At 42.5% G+C, this 17,123-nt stretch overlaps 3 protein-coding genes across 10 annotated transcripts in view; 1 reads left to right on the top strand and 2 right to left on the bottom strand.

Annotated features, from left to right (window-relative positions):
* LOC115737776 (probable mediator of RNA polymerase II transcription subunit 26b) overlaps positions 1-8,946 on the top strand; it is a 111,951-nt gene extending 103,005 nt beyond the window's left edge. The window contains exons 1-8 of one of the 3 annotated variants that reach the window (XM_048281705.1): positions 6,722-6,791; positions 6,902-7,320; positions 7,521-7,589; positions 7,679-7,764; positions 7,906-7,958; positions 8,053-8,336; positions 8,414-8,504; positions 8,592-8,946. In XM_048281705.1, the coding sequence (XP_048137662.1) occupies positions 6,958-7,320; positions 7,521-7,589; positions 7,679-7,764; positions 7,906-7,958; positions 8,053-8,336; positions 8,414-8,504; positions 8,592-8,788 (1,143 nt within the window). In that variant the 5' untranslated portion in view covers positions 6,722-6,791; positions 6,902-6,957 and the 3' untranslated portion in view covers positions 8,789-8,946. Of the gene's footprint in view, positions 1-6,721; positions 6,792-6,863; positions 7,321-7,520; positions 7,590-7,678; positions 7,765-7,905; positions 7,959-8,052; positions 8,337-8,413; positions 8,505-8,591 lie in introns of those variants that run through there. The other 2 variants (XM_048281706.1, XM_048281704.1) reach the window with 2 other exon arrangements.
* Positions 8,947-9,168: 222 nt separating this feature from the next.
* On the bottom strand, positions 9,169-11,539 carry LOC115737839 (Werner Syndrome-like exonuclease). Of its 4 annotated transcripts, XM_048281707.1 has the most exons (3): positions 10,810-11,539; positions 10,439-10,604; positions 10,299-10,402 (listed from the first exon to the last, which is right to left on the bottom strand). In XM_048281707.1, exons 1-3 carry the CDS (start codon positions 11,454-11,456, stop codon positions 10,376-10,378), a joined length of 840 nt encoding a protein of 279 aa, XP_048137664.1. In that variant the 5' UTR covers positions 11,457-11,539; the 3' UTR covers positions 10,299-10,375. The 4 variants fall into 4 exon arrangements, with proteins under 4 accessions (XP_048137665.1, XP_048137664.1, XP_030526059.1 ...); XM_048281708.1 differs by lacking the exons at positions 10,299-10,402; positions 10,439-10,604 and adding an exon at positions 9,169-9,226 and having other exon boundaries at positions 10,810-11,537; XM_030670199.2 differs by having other exon boundaries at positions 10,299-10,604.
* A 1,146-nt stretch (positions 11,540-12,685) lies between these two features.
* On the bottom strand, positions 12,686-16,582 carry LOC115737826 (phosphatidylinositol 4-kinase gamma 8-like). 3 transcript variants are annotated; one of them, XM_030670178.2, is made up of 4 exons: positions 16,112-16,582; positions 15,567-15,823; positions 15,303-15,415; positions 12,686-14,731 (listed from the first exon to the last, which is right to left on the bottom strand). In XM_030670178.2, exon 4 carries the CDS (start codon positions 14,637-14,639, stop codon positions 12,969-12,971), a length of 1,671 nt encoding a protein of 556 aa, XP_030526038.1. In that variant the 5' UTR covers positions 14,640-14,731; positions 15,303-15,415; positions 15,567-15,823; positions 16,112-16,582; the 3' UTR covers positions 12,686-12,968. The 3 variants fall into 3 exon arrangements, with proteins under 3 accessions (XP_030526038.1, XP_048137656.1, XP_030526037.1); XM_048281699.1 differs by having other exon boundaries at positions 15,509-15,610; XM_030670177.2 differs by having other exon boundaries at positions 15,567-15,610.
* Positions 16,583-17,123: the final 541 nt, after the last annotated feature.

Genomic DNA, 17,123 nt, shown 5'->3' with positions numbered 1-17,123 from the left:
CCACGCCTATACTGTCATCCACCACCTCCTCGGCCACTCCCGTAGTGAACTTATTCACCGCCGAACAATATTAGCAACTTCTTCGCTTGATCAATGAGGTAACTATATAGCCAGCGACTAACCTCACAGGTATTTCTCTCTGCCTTTCCTCCGTAATACATGATTCCTCTATTTGGATCCTTGACATGGGAACAACCGATCATGTCACTTATCCCCCTCATTTGCTTACCCATGTTCATGCCCCGTCTTATACATCCATTAGCGTGCCGGATGGTCGCACGGTTCCCATCACCATGGCGGGTTCTGTCCTTCTTTATCCTTGTCTTACCCTCACTAATGTCTTATGTGCCCCATCTTTTAAGCATAATTTGCTTTCGGTTCAACAACTTGCCTGTGAACTAAATGTGACTGTAACATTTTATTCTTCTTATTGTATCCTCCAGGACCGCTCAACGGGTACAAAGATTGGACGAGGCCATGCTAGTGGTGGTCTTTACTATCTACAAACAACATCCCATCTCTAGTCTTTTGCATCGTCATCTTCCACTTGTGAGTTATGGCACAAACGGCTTGGCCACCCATCCTATACCACTATCACGGCTTTACGGGATACGTTGTCTTTCTCGTCCTATACCCCCGCCCCGCTTTGTGAGATTTGCCCACTTGCTAAACATCATCGGTTATCTTTTCCACGTAGTTCTATTACTAGCATTGAACCTTTTGAATTAATTCATTGCAATATTTGGGGACCTTATACTCTTACTTTATCCGGTGCTCGTTATTTTCTCACAATCGTTGATGATTTTTCTTGTCGCACCTGCACATTTCTTATGAAATTCAAAAGTGAGACATATAACATTATTTGTTTTTTCTGGGTATATGTTGCTACTCAATACACTCGTTCCATTAAAAATTTACGCACCGATAATGGTTTTGAATTTTTTTCACGACCCATGCAATCTTTTTTGGCTACTAATTGTGTTGTTCACCATCATAGCATGGTTGCGACCCCCTAACAAAATCGCATCGTTGAACGCAAACATGGCCATCTTCTTACTGTGGCTCGTGTTTTGCATTTTCAAGCTTCGCTTCCTCTTCATTTTGGGGCGATTGTATTCTCATAGCCACTTATTTAATTAACAAATTACCCACCGCTTTATTGGACGGTACCACCCCTTTTCAAAGGCTATTGAACACCCCACCAACATATGATAATATTAGAGTTTTTGGTTGCCTTTGTTATGCTTCTTGTGGTAATTTACATCATCACAAGTTTGGTGCTCGCATCATCCCTTGTATTTTTCTTGGCTATCCAAGAGGACAAAAGAGTTATCGCCTTTTTGATCTCGACAATCGTAAATATTTTACGAGTCATGATGTCATTTTTCACGAAATTGTGAGATCCCACAAGGGATCGGCGTCTACCACTTAAATTGTGAGATTACTACTGCGAGCATGTCTTTCGTCCAACTCCCGAGCTACGCATGTGTGTTTCTCTAGGTTCGCCTTACCCTTTAGCTCTTCTATTTCATATTCTCGTTTTAGCCTTGCCCATCGTATTTTTTTATCTGTTCTAACCCATGATCAAGAGCCTACCACTTTCACAATGGCAAAAAAGGATCCCAAATGGAAATAAGCAATAGCTGCTAAGATAAAGGCTTTAGAATTCAATAAAACCTAGTCCATTACTGATCTTCCTCTTGGGAAGGTACCCACTGGCTGCAAATGGGTTTATAAGATCAAGCGCAGGTCTGATGGTTCAATTGAATGGTACAAAACTCTCCTCGTCGCCAAATGTTACATCCAAACTGGAGGCATTGACTACAATGAAACATTTGCTCTTGTGGCCAAACCGGTAATCGTACGATGCCTTCTTGCTATTGATGTTGTACATGGGTGGCCCTTACATCAAATGGATGTTAACAATGCTTTTCTTCATGGGGATTTGGCCGAAGAGGTTTACATGAAAATTTCACCCAAATTTGCTAAACAGGGGGAGCATCGGGTTTGTCGTCTTCGCAAATCATTTTATGGGTTGAAACAGGCTTCACGCAATTGCTTTTCTAAGCTATCCACTTCTATCATAGCTGCTGGTTTCTCCTAGTCTAAAGCTGATTACTCCTTATTTACATCTCGTTGGCCATCATCTTTCACGGCCGTACTTGTATATATCGACGACATTGTCATCATCGGAGACGACCCAACCGCTATTTATCTTTTAAAGCGGTACCTTAACTTACAATTTCATATGAAGGATTTGGGATGCTTAAAATACTTCTTTGGCATCGAAGTGGCTCGTGCCAAAGAAGGTATCTACCTTTCTCAACAAAAATATATATTGGACATCATCAAAGATGTGGGTCTCTTGGGTAGTCGTCCCATTGACTTTCCCATGGAAACCAATGTCAAACTTGTTATAGACAGTGGTAAACCCCTCTCGGATCCAACGATCTATCGTCGCTTAGTTGGGCCTTTATTATATCTCACCATCAATGACCCGACCTTACTTTTTCCGTTAACATCTTGAGTCAACACATGAGCTCTCCCTACGAGCCTCATTGGCAGGCTGCTTTACAGGTCGTTCGCTACATCAAGAAGGCACCATGACCTGGAATTTTTTTATCCTCCTCTAGTGTATTACAACTAAGGGCTTATTGTGATGCCGATTGGGGCGCTTGCCCCACCACTCGACGTTCCACTACCAGTTATATTACGTTTCTTGGCGACAGTCCCCTCTTTTGGAAAACTAAGAAACAACACGGGGTTTCTCACTCTTTGGTCGAAGCTGAATACCGTGTCATGTCGTCCGCCACTTGTGAAGTAACTTGGTTACAAGCATTACTAAAAGATCTTAGAGTACCCGCACATCCGGCCACTCTTTATCGTGATTATCGGGCGGCACTTCACATTGCCTCCGATCTAGTATTTCACAAACGTACCAAGCATATAGAAATTGATTGTCATCTCATCCGGGACAAAATTCAAATGGGTACATTGAAGACAGCTTACATTCCCTCTAAGCTCCAATGGGCTGATGTTCTGACAAAGGCCTTGGGTAAAGAAAATTTTCATCATTTGATTTGCAAGCTCGTCCGTGATCTCCACGCTCCATCTTGAGGGGGAGTATTAATTGTATCACTGCTTTATATATCTTTTGTTATAGGAATAAATCAATTAGTAGAGAAAATCTCTCCATCAATTAGGAGATCAATTAGCCTTAGTGGATTAATTAGATGTATCAGTGGAGAAAATCTCTCCATCAATTAGAAGAAAATCTCTATAGCTCTTGTATATAGATACCCATTCTGGAGTTTAATAACAATCATCAGATTACACTTCTTCACAATAACTAACAAATTAACACCGATAACGACTTTCCTAGAATCTTGATGATCAAATCTATTAGATTTTCACCCGCAAGTTTTCAAATATCAACATTTCAGCCTACAAAAGGCTTACATGTTGTGCAAATAGAGAAAAATTTAGTGCTTTTCATGGCAAAGATGCGATGAATTTCCTAATTATATTGGCATCTGGCCTACCAGAATGATACAAGTGCGATTAACCATGCTAATCTAGTGTATATTCAACTGTAACAAACAAAATAGGCAAACATGTTGAACAGATAACTTAAAGTTTATTGCTTCTCATTGTGGAGATATTAGAATGAACCAGTGAGTCAAATTCGTTTTGTCAATCAAAACGATAAAGAAGCATTTTCTACATTTATGGTAACGGCTTCTTCCTAAAACACCGTCATTAAGTATAGTAAAAGTATGTGATGTACTTGGACAACTACGTAAACTTAAAGTAGTACAAAGATTTACATATTTGGAGTCCGTTTGTCTCATAGAAAATAAATTATTTGGAAAATATTTTCCTAAAAATGATTTCTTGTTTATCTCACAAAAATGAATAAAAAGAAAATATTTTTATCATCCACCATGTTATTTAGACAGAAATTGTTGTTAGTTATGAAAACGATTTTCATTAGCTTATTATTTCAAGCCAATCCAAAGCATTTTTTATCATCCACCAAAGCTTTTCATATAGATTTGGTGTCATCAATGCAGGATGCTCCATTCAAGTTCATGTTAGACTAAGTAATTTTTGTTGATGAAATAAATGTGATGGATATTGTAATTAATCTGGGCATCTTGTCTACTAAAACGACACAAGTGCAATTAACTGTACAAATCTAATGCACACCCGTCGAGTATTGCTCGACTATAACTAACAGAATAACGCCAATAATGGCTTTCCGATAATCTTGATGATCAAATCGATTAGATTTTTTCCCGGAAAAAGATCAACATTTCCACCTTCAAAGGCTTACATGTCTAGCAAATAGCGTAAAATTTAGTGCTTCTCATCGGAAAGATATTAGTGAGCCAGTGAGGCATATTCCCCAAATGCCCGTCATTAAGTATAGTGAAAATATGTGATGCATGTGAGAATGACGTAATCTTAAAGAAGTACAAATATCTTGCACCTTTTAATTTATATGGGAAGCACTTTTATAAGCTTACCATCCTCCCTTTTATTCGCATTTTCTAGACCGGGAACCGGTCCACCTGAAAACCGATCACCCCTATCAACACCCACAAAGGTTGAAGTCACGTAGGAAGGTGAGCAGAGAGCCGAGCAATGTGTGGGCTCAGAGGAGTGGTCAGACGAGGCAGTTGCGGCCAATGCAGAGCTGGAGGGTCGCGACAGGGTCACTGCCGGAGCAACAGTTGCCGGTGAGGCTGGCAATGAGCTCGGGAAGCCTCATGCAGTGGAGGGAGGTGACGTGGTGGATCATGGTTTAAAGAATTAGGAGAAATGTAGATTATACTATGTTAGTTCCAAATAGATTCAAATGATTCATACAGAATAATAATCTGAATAATCTTTTTTCAAATTACTTTTTCTCATACTAATAACAAATGTTTCATGCTGAACCTTAGTAACTTCGTGTCGCCGTTTTAGTAAAATTCTCAAGGCCAAAAATTAGTCCACCATGGAAAAATTACCAAAAAAATCCTACACATGTTGTAATTGTGTCAATGTAATCCTAAATTTTTTTTTTTCAATTGAGTCCTAAATATTTTTCAATTACGCCAATTTGGTCCATTTGGCCGGCCGACGCCGATGCGAACTATTTATAATAATATTTTTTAATTTTTTAATTAATTTTTAGTAATTTTTTTCCTTTTCTCTTTTTGGTAAGGGCCAGCAGGATGCCGCCGACCACTAGATGAGGGCGGCGACCCTCTCTACGGCTAGTGAGGACTGCGACCTCTATCGGCCCTAACAAAAAAAATGAAAATTAAAGATTAAAAAATAACTAGAATTCGAAAAATATTACAATATTATTAAAAATGGTTCACATCAATGTCAACCGGCCAAATGGACTGAATTGGTATAATTGCAAAAGGTTTAAGACTCAATTGGCCCAAAATAAAAAAACGTTAAGAAGTGAATGGCACAATTACAATAGGTTTTGAACTTTTTGATACTTTTCTCGTCCACCATGAGTTAATAACTTTCAAACATGGTTTCTCATTCCGTGCATAATAAAGTAAAGATATTCCTCTTATCTTAGTAATTGGTAATTTGGTCATATCTACAATATATATATAGAGAGAGAGATTAAAGTAACTTACATGTTATTATTGATTCTTCAATTTTTAGATCTTGATTTATAAACCTAGTTAGTAACCACGTAAAAAATGTCTCAGTAAAAATAAATTAATGAAAAAATTCTAAATAAGGTCCCAAAATATCATCATTTTCTCAAATAAGGGCTCGAAGTGGAACTTGTTTCAAATAAAGGCCTAAAGTGCCCTCGTTATTTCAAATAAGGGTTTCAAGTGGTTATTATTTCAAATAAGGACTCGAAGTGGCCATATCATCTCAAAAAATAGCCTCTCACAAGTTGGTTAGGACATTTTTACCATTTACTTTTTAAAAAAAAATTTCTGTATTTTTTTCCTTTTTATGTTTTCTAAAAATTAAAAAAAGTAAAAAAAAAAATTGTAAACACAGGTGGGAGGGCTGCCTATGGACGCCGCCCCGTTATCGATGGACCGCGACCCTTGCCACCGGTCGGCGGGATCACCGGCCCTCGTCGAGGCACCGGTCGCACGGCAACCGCCACGGCCCCACCGTCGATGGGGCAGCCCGCCCGTGGTTTCCATTTTTTAATTTAATTTAACTGAAAATTAAATGAAAATTGTATTTTGCCAAAAATACCCTTGATCAACTAGAATTTTTGAGTTAGGCCCTTATTTGAAAGAACGAGGGCACTTCAGGTATTTATTTGAAGCAAGTACTATTTTAGGCCCTTACTTGAAAAAATTAGGGCACTTCGGACCATTAGTTGAAATTTTCCCTAAATTAATTAGTTATAAGTATTCTATGGATATGGTAAACCCCAAAAACAACGAAAAGTAATTTCCACAAATCTGATTCTAGCGACATTTCATTTTAACTCAAATTTACGAACTTATCGAAAATAATTACTCCAAATCCATACCCATTTTCTTGATGATTAACTTATTAAACAGATAATTACTCCATTAATCCATCTTCTTCCCTGTTCGGATCTCAGATGAGCCGGTAATATTTCCTTTCACGATCTTTGAAATCCAACGGTGGAGATGCTTTCATGCGTTGATCTCAGATAAGAAAGTCGTTTAAATTTCCTTGCCTCTCTTGCGTCAAACACAATCTACACACGAGTCCTACGGACACTCAAAACGCTACTCTGTCCCAAGATCGCAAAGCTGAAGGATTTCTCTCTCAAGGTTAGTCTCAATGTTCTTACCGATTCCTCCGTTGTTTTCTCCGACGATACTTCTTGGGTTATCTCATTACGATCGATCGGTCGATGAAACAACAACACATGTTTTCTCAGTTTCTTGACCGTTGCTTGCGCCGCAAGCGATTTTGCTTTTCCATATCGAATCCACGATGGGGGAGTCGCTCGATGAATGGAGACAGTTCTTTAGAACCACAGACACCGATGTTTTCGAGTTCATCGAAAAGGCGATCACGATCGCCGCGCTCGATTGCCCGAAAGATTTCCTGTCGCGAAGGGGTCGTATCGCGGAGCGGCTGTTCTCGTGCGAGACGATTGGGCCCGGAGGTGATTACGCACTCGCGAGTAAAGAAAGCAAGGCAAAGGGTGACAGGGGTAATGCTGTGCATGATGTGGTCAGCATGAACAACAGTCATGGAGAAGCTGAAGCACTTAGCGATGATATGGAAGAGACCGCTCCAATTGTTGGCACAGTTCTAAAGATCAAGCGGGTTTTAGACAACAGTCAACACGAGGTCTGTGCCCTAACTCTGAATTCGGTCCATTGAGTTTCCGTTTCTTTATCCGTTGATGTTAATTTAAAAAAAAAAAAAATTTCGCTTTCGGAGATTATTATGTCCATATACCTTTTAAAAAGCCGTTTCGAGTCTTGTCCATTCTGTCGATCTTCTATAGTGCATGCTATCTAAGTTAGCTTTATTTCTTGGTATGGCAGCCTGATTCCGCGCTGCATGAATCATTGAGAAGACTCCAGTCGATGAACATCACTGTGGATGTATTGGAGGTGTGATTGAAGTTCTATCTAGGAATTGTACATTCTTTTTGCATCAACAGTTTGTTTCTTAATCATTTAATTTCTGCGATGTTTCGCAGAAAACTAAGATCGGGGTAAGCGTCAACAGTGTCGGAAGGAACTGCAGATCGAAGCAGATTGCTCAGCTTGCGCGCAACATTACTATGTATGGAGTGATCCATTGTTTTTGCTTAGTGTCAGGATTATAGCATAGGATTAGATTGTTTCATGGAATTTTATCTGTCAAATTGGATCCTGCAAGAGCACGATTGGTTCATACTAACTGCTCAGATTCTTTTCATTGCAGGGGATGGAAGGCTCTGGTCGAAGACATTTGCCTCAGAACAAACGATGTCGCTGGTATGAATTTACTGCACGAACATTCTTCTTCTTTATCTGGAGTCCCCACATGCTGAGTTTTCTTGACTGGTGAGTGCTTGTAATCTTTCTGTAGATCCTGGCGATGTCGGAGATGGAAAAACATCTTCCATCAAGGAACCGCGACAGGAGAAATACGACATCAACAAGGCCAGTTCACTTGCTAACTGGAACCTGAGGCTGAATGTGGATCAGCACAAGGGCACTTTGAACCCCAATATGTCCTCAAACACTAACTTGAGGACAGTCCCAGCTAGCGAGGTCGCATCGCGGAAGTCTGAGAAGGAGAGAATGCTTCAGTTGCAAAACTCGAATGGATCAGGCACGGGATGCAGACAACCACCCGCCAATCGACAGGACGTAAGTGGAAAAGTCAATTTAATTCGCTGAGAATCCTTCCAATTAAAGGAACTGACTTGTTCATTTGGTTCGATCAGAAGATCACGGGCTGGAAGGAAGTTGCGGCGGACGGGAAGGCTCAAGCCGCCAAGAGGAACATGCAAGGGCTTTATCAAAAAGCAGAAACGGGTTAGTCAATTGATTTCCTAGTATAGGCATTGGTTCGTGGACCTAATACACAGCAGCAGGCCATAATTCCATCATTCCTTTCGACAGACAAGAGGCAGCGTACGGTGCAGGTATTGGACCCTCGTGATCTCCCAAAGATGGCGGCAAGTCATAAGGCTCCAGGCGCCACAACTGCAAAAGCTGGCCGGCCGAGGGCGATTTCGCGGAGCCACAACGGCAAAAGCTTGCTTGAACGTTTGAGATCAAGCGAGAGTCGCATTGTTCACAGTCGTCCTCGTAGCTGAAGAACAATATAGGACAGCCGGGTGCTGATGATTAGGGTCGTAATCTAGGAGTTGATGTTGGATGAATTCTTAGCCGGATATTTGTATATTGCAACCCGTCGTCAATCAAGACCTTAACTTTTTTAGCCATGTGATGCGATTACAGTTTCTTCCTCGTATTTCACTTACTTTAAACCATGTAAGGAGACACGTACGTGAATTGGGATTGTACAGAATCCTAGTAAACGTGTATAAGCATCGACAACAACTTCATGTGCATCGAAACCCCCGGGTCAGTGCGTGCACAACCAGAAGATATGGATGGCGCATTTGTTTCGTAATGCAGCGAACGTCCGAATACAATTGGTGCGAAAAATGTGAATTGATGCATCAAATCTGTCGAATCTCCGGCACCTTCAAATGTGGAACAGGAATGAGCATAGCCACAACTTGGTATTCCTGCAACGCACTCCTCTCTAAAAAATCAAATCCATGTCCACCCTCCGTTACGTCCATTTACAGGAAACTGCTACTTAGTTTGGAAACCATGCACAAGATCCATCACACATGCTCACATATGCTTGATCAGTCCCCGAGCTGCCAGCGAACTTTCACAATATACATGGCTCAGACACATTCCTCCATCCTCATCTTCCTTTCAATTCTCTCAATCACATTAAAGATTTTGTTATCGTAGACACGCGCGTGCGCAGTTTTTGGGGAAATATAGAAGCTTACGTCGAAGACGAGAGCGGTGATTGGCAAAAGGAAAGTCCCGCTAGTGAGTATTATGCCATCAGGTCCTCTTCTTTTTCTTTCGCCAAAGTACAGCTACACTAATCACCAGAGGCAACTGCTGACAAACTTAATTCTAGTAAGCAAAGAAGTTTTCATACATGTGGATTGCGATGAAGAAACCTGGATAGGAATGAAACTCATATACCGACAGGAGAGAAGATGCATACCAAAACCAAAACATGGCAGACCTGCTTTGAAACCAACTAATCTGTCATGAATCACCATTATGATACTCACATTAAAGCAGAAAGATGCTAGGTCTAGGTCAAGTCTATCCATTCCTTGTCATTGCCATCCATGCTTATGCACGAAAAGTATAAGGAAAGAGAAATACTGCACATTAATCACCAGCTAAATCTCATTCCTAAGTCGCCGTGGCTCCGCAACTGATGGCAGTAGTTTAAATAATGAAATCCAGATTTTCCCAATCCAGGCCACCAGAAGATGGATACTATATGAGCTCCACTGTCCTGATAACAAGCACCAGTCTCATGTTTCCCTTGCACGGTCGACATAAGACGAGGAGCCGAGATTTTTAACCACAGGGATAGAACTCAACGCGCTTCCGGACCTTCAATTATGCAGGGTTTCTACAGTCCTAAAAGACCACGGCTGCAACTTCAGAAATCCCACCAGATGTAACACGCCAATCCCAGATTCGAGGGAAATGCCGAAAATGGGAGATATCTAAATCTTGGAGCAAACATAAATCCTAACTAAGCAAAGAGAAATCTTTCTAAAGCGGACAAGGGCATCGCATCCACGATTTCCGACATATACAGAGAGCGCCATTGGCAAAGACGGTTACCTCTATGACATGAATAACCTTCTATACAGTTACTCTTCTTGCATATTTCTGTTCAGTTCACATAAAGAATTAGAATCAAATGCCCCTACTGCACCACCAGAGCCGTGTTTATACATCGTATTCGAAACGCAGATCAGGGACAACACTATGATAAGCAGACACCATCTTAACACCATATCCGTATCTAATGGAATTAGGACAAGCAGAGCAGATAAACAACATCCCAACCTGCTGTTCAAGAAGGTGCAATGCAACCATCAAACTATGTCGAACCATCACTCGGCATCACAACACAGAGAAAATTAAAATTCTCCACAAATTGCAGTCAATCCCCTTATACAATCAGGCTTTTCAGGATTCAAATCCCTGCACAAGAAGCAACTATAAAATCCGAAAAAAACTAGCAAGACCCTCAATTCAAATCCCTGAATTTTACCTCCCTCCGTCCCCGGGGCCTCCCGGCCGAGCACCTCCGGCATTCAGGGCCTCCCCGATCTGAAGCGACACGAAGGCATCGAGGCACGCGTACTGGACCTGCACGCTCGTCAGCCACGGGTTGTCCCACCGGCTCGTCGTGACCCGCTTCGGCTTATCGATCTCCCTCCCCAGGACCTCCTTCGCCAGCGTCTTCAGCCCGGCCCTCCTCAGCTCCTCCCGGCCCAGCTCCCTCGCGGCCAGGTCCCTCAGGTCCACCGCGTTGGCGACCCCGAGGCCGTGGTCGCAGAGCAGCTTCTCGACGTCTTCGTCGATGCCGATCCCGACGAAGACGTGGCTGGGGTCGCGGAGGAAGTCGGCGAGGGGCGGGGGGATCTCGGGGGCCTGGAGGAGCTGGAAGATGAGGCAGTGGAGGCCCACGGAGAGCTGGAGGATGGCGACGCGGTTGTCGACGTTTCGGCTGAAGTTGGGCCGCCACTCGATGTCGAAACCGACGAGGAGGGGTTGAGAGCCGCGGGACGAGAGCCAAGAGGAGGCGATGGGAGGGGAGTAGGTGAGGAGGGTGCGGACGCTGAGGCCGTAGAAGATGACGTCGTAGAGGTTGTGGGTGTCGTCGGGGAGCTCGTGATCGACGATGCTGATCGTCATCTTCTTGGTGGGTGTTGCAGAGATTTCAGACAGGGTGCGGAGAAGGAGAAGAAGAAGAGAAGAAAAAGTTTTGACTTTTGACCGTCACTGGCGAGAGTAATGAGACGCCAGAAACGGGACCCACCACATCCACAAAATAGTGTGCTGAGACCGGATGACTGACTCATCCGGTTTCAGAAATTTTAAAATATAAAATTAATTTTGATGGCCGATGCTTTGTGTAGAATGAAATAAAGTAGAGTTTTCGCACTAATTTCTTCACGTTCTTTTTTACTTAATTCAATTTCTTTCATTTATTTTTTTCCGGACAATGTGGCTCCTGAATTATGTATTTTTCTTTTCAAGCTAGACCTTATATTGAAAATGCACATAAAATGTCGATATGGACAAATATTGCTGTGTCGGATAAGCGCCGGCTAGGTAATACTATCGAAAACATGAAAAAGAAAAATCTCAAACCCTAATAGAGGGAGAAAGAGGGAAATACGAGGAGGAAAAAGGGCGGCGGCTTCGCTCAGGCACCATTAAGGGCCGTCGAGTCCTTACAAGCCTCTGGCCGACCACGGCATGAGCATTGTGCCTCCAATAGAAGCACACTTGTAGAGAGAGAGAGAGAAGTGATGGTTTGTTTCCACTACCCGAAGCTGGAATAAGATCAAGGGACCTCGAGTCAACCGTTGCTGCGGTCGCGCAACCCCTGGTGAGCTTTGGCTCGCCTTGGGTTTTTGCTACCTCGGCCAATCTTCGCCCTGGTTGCACGACCCTAGCCACCGTTGACAATGGTCACTGGTCTTGCAAGTGGCCTCGGCTCTTGCTAAAGTCAACGTGCCTCTTTTTTCCCTAAGTTTTTGTGTTTTAATGATATTTGTCATGTTTCGTGTTTTTCGTACACAGAGATTAGCTTTGCTGTTATCCTTTTTCATTTTTAAACTTTGGCTTCCATTGTTGAAGTAAATGAGATTTGTTTATCTTACAATACTTATATCTAAGTTCCTTCACAAGTTCATCAATTGGTAAAATGACCACAACATTCGATGTTCCTCGGCTATTGTCTTGTTTACCGTTCTCAAGTCAACACAGGACCAGAGATGCACCAGCACCGATTGACAGGAGGACTGCGGAGTAGTTTCCCTCTCATGTTCCAGAAAACCAGACACTCAATTTTGATTTTGCAGATCAGAGTGAACAAACACATTGATGGATATAATTGCAATGGGGCAATGAGCTTATACACAATACATACACACTGATATAATTGCATGGTGGTAGTACAGGAGGAGGATAAAAACACAGCGAGACTGTAGAGAAAGGAAAGGACGGCCAACTTGCCGATCGCTTTTCCTCTCGCGCCGGCCGGATGGTTATTATCTACAATCTACACTAGCAAGTCATATGGGAAACATAATAGGAAAATCACTCCACGGTGATCATGTCCAGTTTCTTTTTTTTTTTCTTTGTTTTTTTTAATCTTTTTGCTGATCTTTAATCTGTCTTTTGCTTTGGAGAGAATCCTCAGAAGTCGCAAGAAGTTCCCAACCTCTGCTTCGAGCCGTTGCATCTAGCATTCTCCATGACCTCAGGCAAGAGCTTCTTGAAGATTTCGAGGAAAAGAACCCATTCATCTTCGCTCATGTCTCCGAAAGAGAACCCCTCCCCCTCAATGCCGTGCTGTTGCACGGCGAAACTCATGCTCCGGTTGAAAACCCCCATGTTGTGACTATTGATGGTGGCATCATGATTTTCAACCTCATCGTCTTCTGTCGCATATGACTCGTATTCACAAATCAGGGGATCGTTTTCCTCCCCTTTTGGAGATAAAAACGCGTCGGGCAGCCCGGACATTGACTTGACAGATAAAAACCTGGGAACTTTATGTGGCCTAGCCGTCTCAGGGAGATCCAAACCCTCCTCCATGTCATCTTCATTTTCCATATCAAACTGAGTAACTTCAAGGTCATTTTCTTTGTATGTTTGGTCAACAGGCATACCGTCGCCCGAAGTAATCAGCATGCCGGCCTTGGATTGAATGCATAGCTCCTCTAATAAACTGAGATTCTCCTGCCCGCTAGAAAACTGGCGAGTCATCATCTCACCTATATCTGCAAGACAGAAGCCAGCAGCCGCAGTGTGTTTTAGAAAGATGGTGCATAGGATGAGAACCCGGACAGAGGACTCCTTCAGAGAAGGAACCTCGGTCCTCAAAAGCTCAGCATCCTTAAAGGGGTCTAAGTTGGATATGTATTCGCCTTCTATATCAGAAAAAGGAACAGAGGCTTGAGGCCAGTGCAGCCATTCGAAATAAGGATCCTCAAGGAACTCGGGTAGGCAAAGGCCATGATCTATTGGCACAAGTTCCAGTGACCCAGTGGTAGAAATTTCGTTCAGATGTTTCTTAACCAGAATGTTTCCTGCGTGCCTGTCAAGATTTAGCATTCTCAAGTCCAGTATCCCGATCCTATGAACCGATGCTACCGAGAAGCTAGAGGGACCCAATTCTCCGGCATCAAAGTCATGATCCACAAAGCGTTGCAGCGATGCGATCTTGTAAGGTGCTAATGATGTTGGTAACACATCGCTTTCATTAAAAACATGAGAGATCTTCACCAAAGCAGTCGGAGGAACACCGGAAAATCCGCCATGATCGAGAATGTATGCAGCCAGTTCTCGAAAGCCGCTTTCACCGACACATACGGACCGTTTCATGCCAGGTTGGCCTAGCATCAGACCCCTGAAGCCCTTAGGGTTGTTGAAAGCTAAAGGTTCTTCGTCAATAGGCTTTGCCACGGCAATGTCATGCCCATCTCGGCCACGCATGAAGTATGCTCCGCCGAGTCCCCTCGACACCGGCACAGGATTGACACCGGAAGCCATTGCTATGGCAACCTCTACAACTAGAGCGCGAGCTCTGAAGGCCCTGCAGCCACCAAGAATCTCGATTCGCGGATTCCTATCAAAGTCGTCTTCCACTTGGGTGGTCAAGGACAGGCAAGGGGTGGAGAAGCATCGGTGGAAATTAACAATATCAAATGCTTGGTCTGAGGAATGGGCCAGATGGGTTTGGCCGAGATCAATTACGGTGAAGTCGAGATGAGTGAAGGATTGAAGTTTGCATCTCTGAGGTCGGCTCAGTGGCCTAAATCCATGATGCTGATCGACTGCTACCGCCATACTGCAAAATTTCATTCAAGAGAACAAATGGCAGTAGGGCAGGGCAAGGGTAACCCTCAGAGGAATCCTAGAGAACAAGTCTTCCTTAATGGATTGGCCATCAGAAACTGCATCCCAGAATAGACAGCTTCAAGTCAGTACTAATGGCACATCGACTGAGATGAACATTTGACAACTAAAATAAGTCGCATAAGTTATTACATGGAAAGAACAACCTCTAACACGCAAGCATATCTTTGGATTAACATAATTGCATCATTTTCGTCATTCCTGGGCAAAAGTTTGTTTTAATATCTCTAGACAGTGAAAAATTCAACAAAAAATTTGTTCATTTCTCGCTCTCTTCAAACCCCCGATTTTCACATCCACCCTAACATGATCAACAGTGACAATGTGCACATTTGTCATAGTGCTAGTCACAAGCATTCTCCGTGTGACGCTGTGAAACTGACGAGAGTGGAATATGTTGTGTGGCTTGACTGGATGGAACTCCCACATGCTTGAACCTAAGAAATCTTCCTAATTTGACTTCCTACTCCATCGAGTAATGCACGTGAAATAGACGCTGAAGCTAATCCAGTTGGATCTCTGCTTCGTTCCCAACAGAATAACTACTAACATATCTTGAAATGCTAGCAAAACCATATCCTAGAAAAAATAAAGTAAATGTTGCCACACCAAAATAATGCAGGTTCCTATGTACAGTGCCACACTTGCTTCAGTAATGTCGGCTTGCTGATGACAATCACATAGTAGGTTCAACTCATACCCACTGATGACAATATCATAACCTGCATATATCCCAATGGAGAAGGACAAGGATTTAAAAACAGCACGGAACAAACCAAAACCAAAAACAAAAACAAAAAGAAAAGCTCATCAACCATCCCATAATGAAAAGAAAGAAAGTCTTGAGTCGGATCCAATATGGAATGCACCAACCTACAAAATCCCTCGCTCCTCCGCACAAAAATCGCCACAATTTTCTGAAAACATGAGATAAAATGTCATAAACACGGAGTAATTTCATCCAACACGCATTAAGGCGAAAAATTAAAACAACGGGCTCTTCTATTTTCCTCTCTTTTTTGCTGGTTTATGTTTCCTGGGCACTGGAACAAGTACAACCAGAGGAAAGCATGCTTCGAATTGTTACAAAATGATTTCAGGCATCACATTTCTATTTCTTCTTCTTCTTTCTGTTACAAATGCATCAGAATTCGACAATGCCGGAACAAAATGCACAGGAAAATGAAATGATCAACCGTGAAGAACCAAACACAAAACGATAAAACGAAAAAGAGCATGATCATATGCAATTACGAATCACACGAGCCAACAAAATGAACAAGACAGCCAAAAATTTTCTCCTGCAATACACGAAGCAATGACAGAAACCAAACACATAATTACAATAGAAGGGCCAAAGAAAACATGGTCAGAAAGAATTGACAGAGAGAGAGAGAGATAGAGACAGGGAAACAGACCCTGAACACTGGTTAAGGCATTCAGGGGAGACGAAGAGCAACGGGAGCGCGAGAGGATCAATCCGTCACTACTTTATTGAAGAAAACAACTATTTTTATATAATTTTTTCCAAGAGGATTCCACAGATCCCCCCCCTTTCAAACCGACAACCCCTTTTGATAATATCAGTCAGCCAAAACGGTAAAAATCAATCCTTTCTTTGCTCCCGATAAAACCCAACTCGTCCCCTGATTTCGCTGCGTCTTCCGAGGTAACTGCTTCCTATTTCTGGACAACCCTCCTAATTCCTCAATACGACAAAGGGAAAAAGGAAATTTGAAAGAGAGGCGGATCCTCAAACAATGTCGTTTCGGGAGTTCCGTTCTTGGCGTGGTAATCGCTTCGATTTGGTGCCGAATTTAGTTGAATCCGAGTTGGTCCGATTCTTATTTTGGAGGGGCTTAGCAATCACACGACGGTGGAGATTGAAAGGACTTCATGTTAATGGCAACTTGAGAATTTTAGGCCGACGCAAAATTCAATGTTACCTGAAGTCTTTTTCTTAGATTTTTGAAGGGATACCTCGGATATGATGTCACCGCCGATCTCATGTCGTACTCGACGAGTCGTACTAGGATTTTCGTAGTAAGAACTTAGAAGACGGGTGCATCCGTGACTGTGGGTCCTTTTTTTTTTTCCTTTTTTTCTCTGAGGTAATTTTTTTTCTCGTGAAGGGTAGGAACGTAAATTACGAATATCTTGAGATGAACTTCATCATACAAATTGTCGAAAGGTTTAGAACTATATTTGTCAAATTAAAAAGTTTAAGATTGAATTGATGCAAATATAATAAGTCAAGAATTTTTTGGGGTAATTTTCTCTTGTCAAGCGTAACGATGGGAATAAATCGAATACCCAATCGAACTATTGACTCAACACCATTTAAGACGATAACGGCATGGTATGATGATACGGAAGAAGAGATCGGTAGCGCTAGTTCGCGCTCCTTTCTTGAACAGACATTGCGTGTGA

This window comes from Rhodamnia argentea, chromosome 7, assembly GCF_020921035.1.
Source record: "Rhodamnia argentea isolate NSW1041297 chromosome 7, ASM2092103v1, whole genome shotgun sequence".
Lineage (NCBI taxonomy): Eukaryota > Viridiplantae > Streptophyta > Magnoliopsida > Myrtales > Myrtaceae > Rhodamnia > Rhodamnia argentea.
Note: the sequence above shows the minus strand (reverse complement) of the source record. Positions and strands in the feature narration are given on the sequence as shown.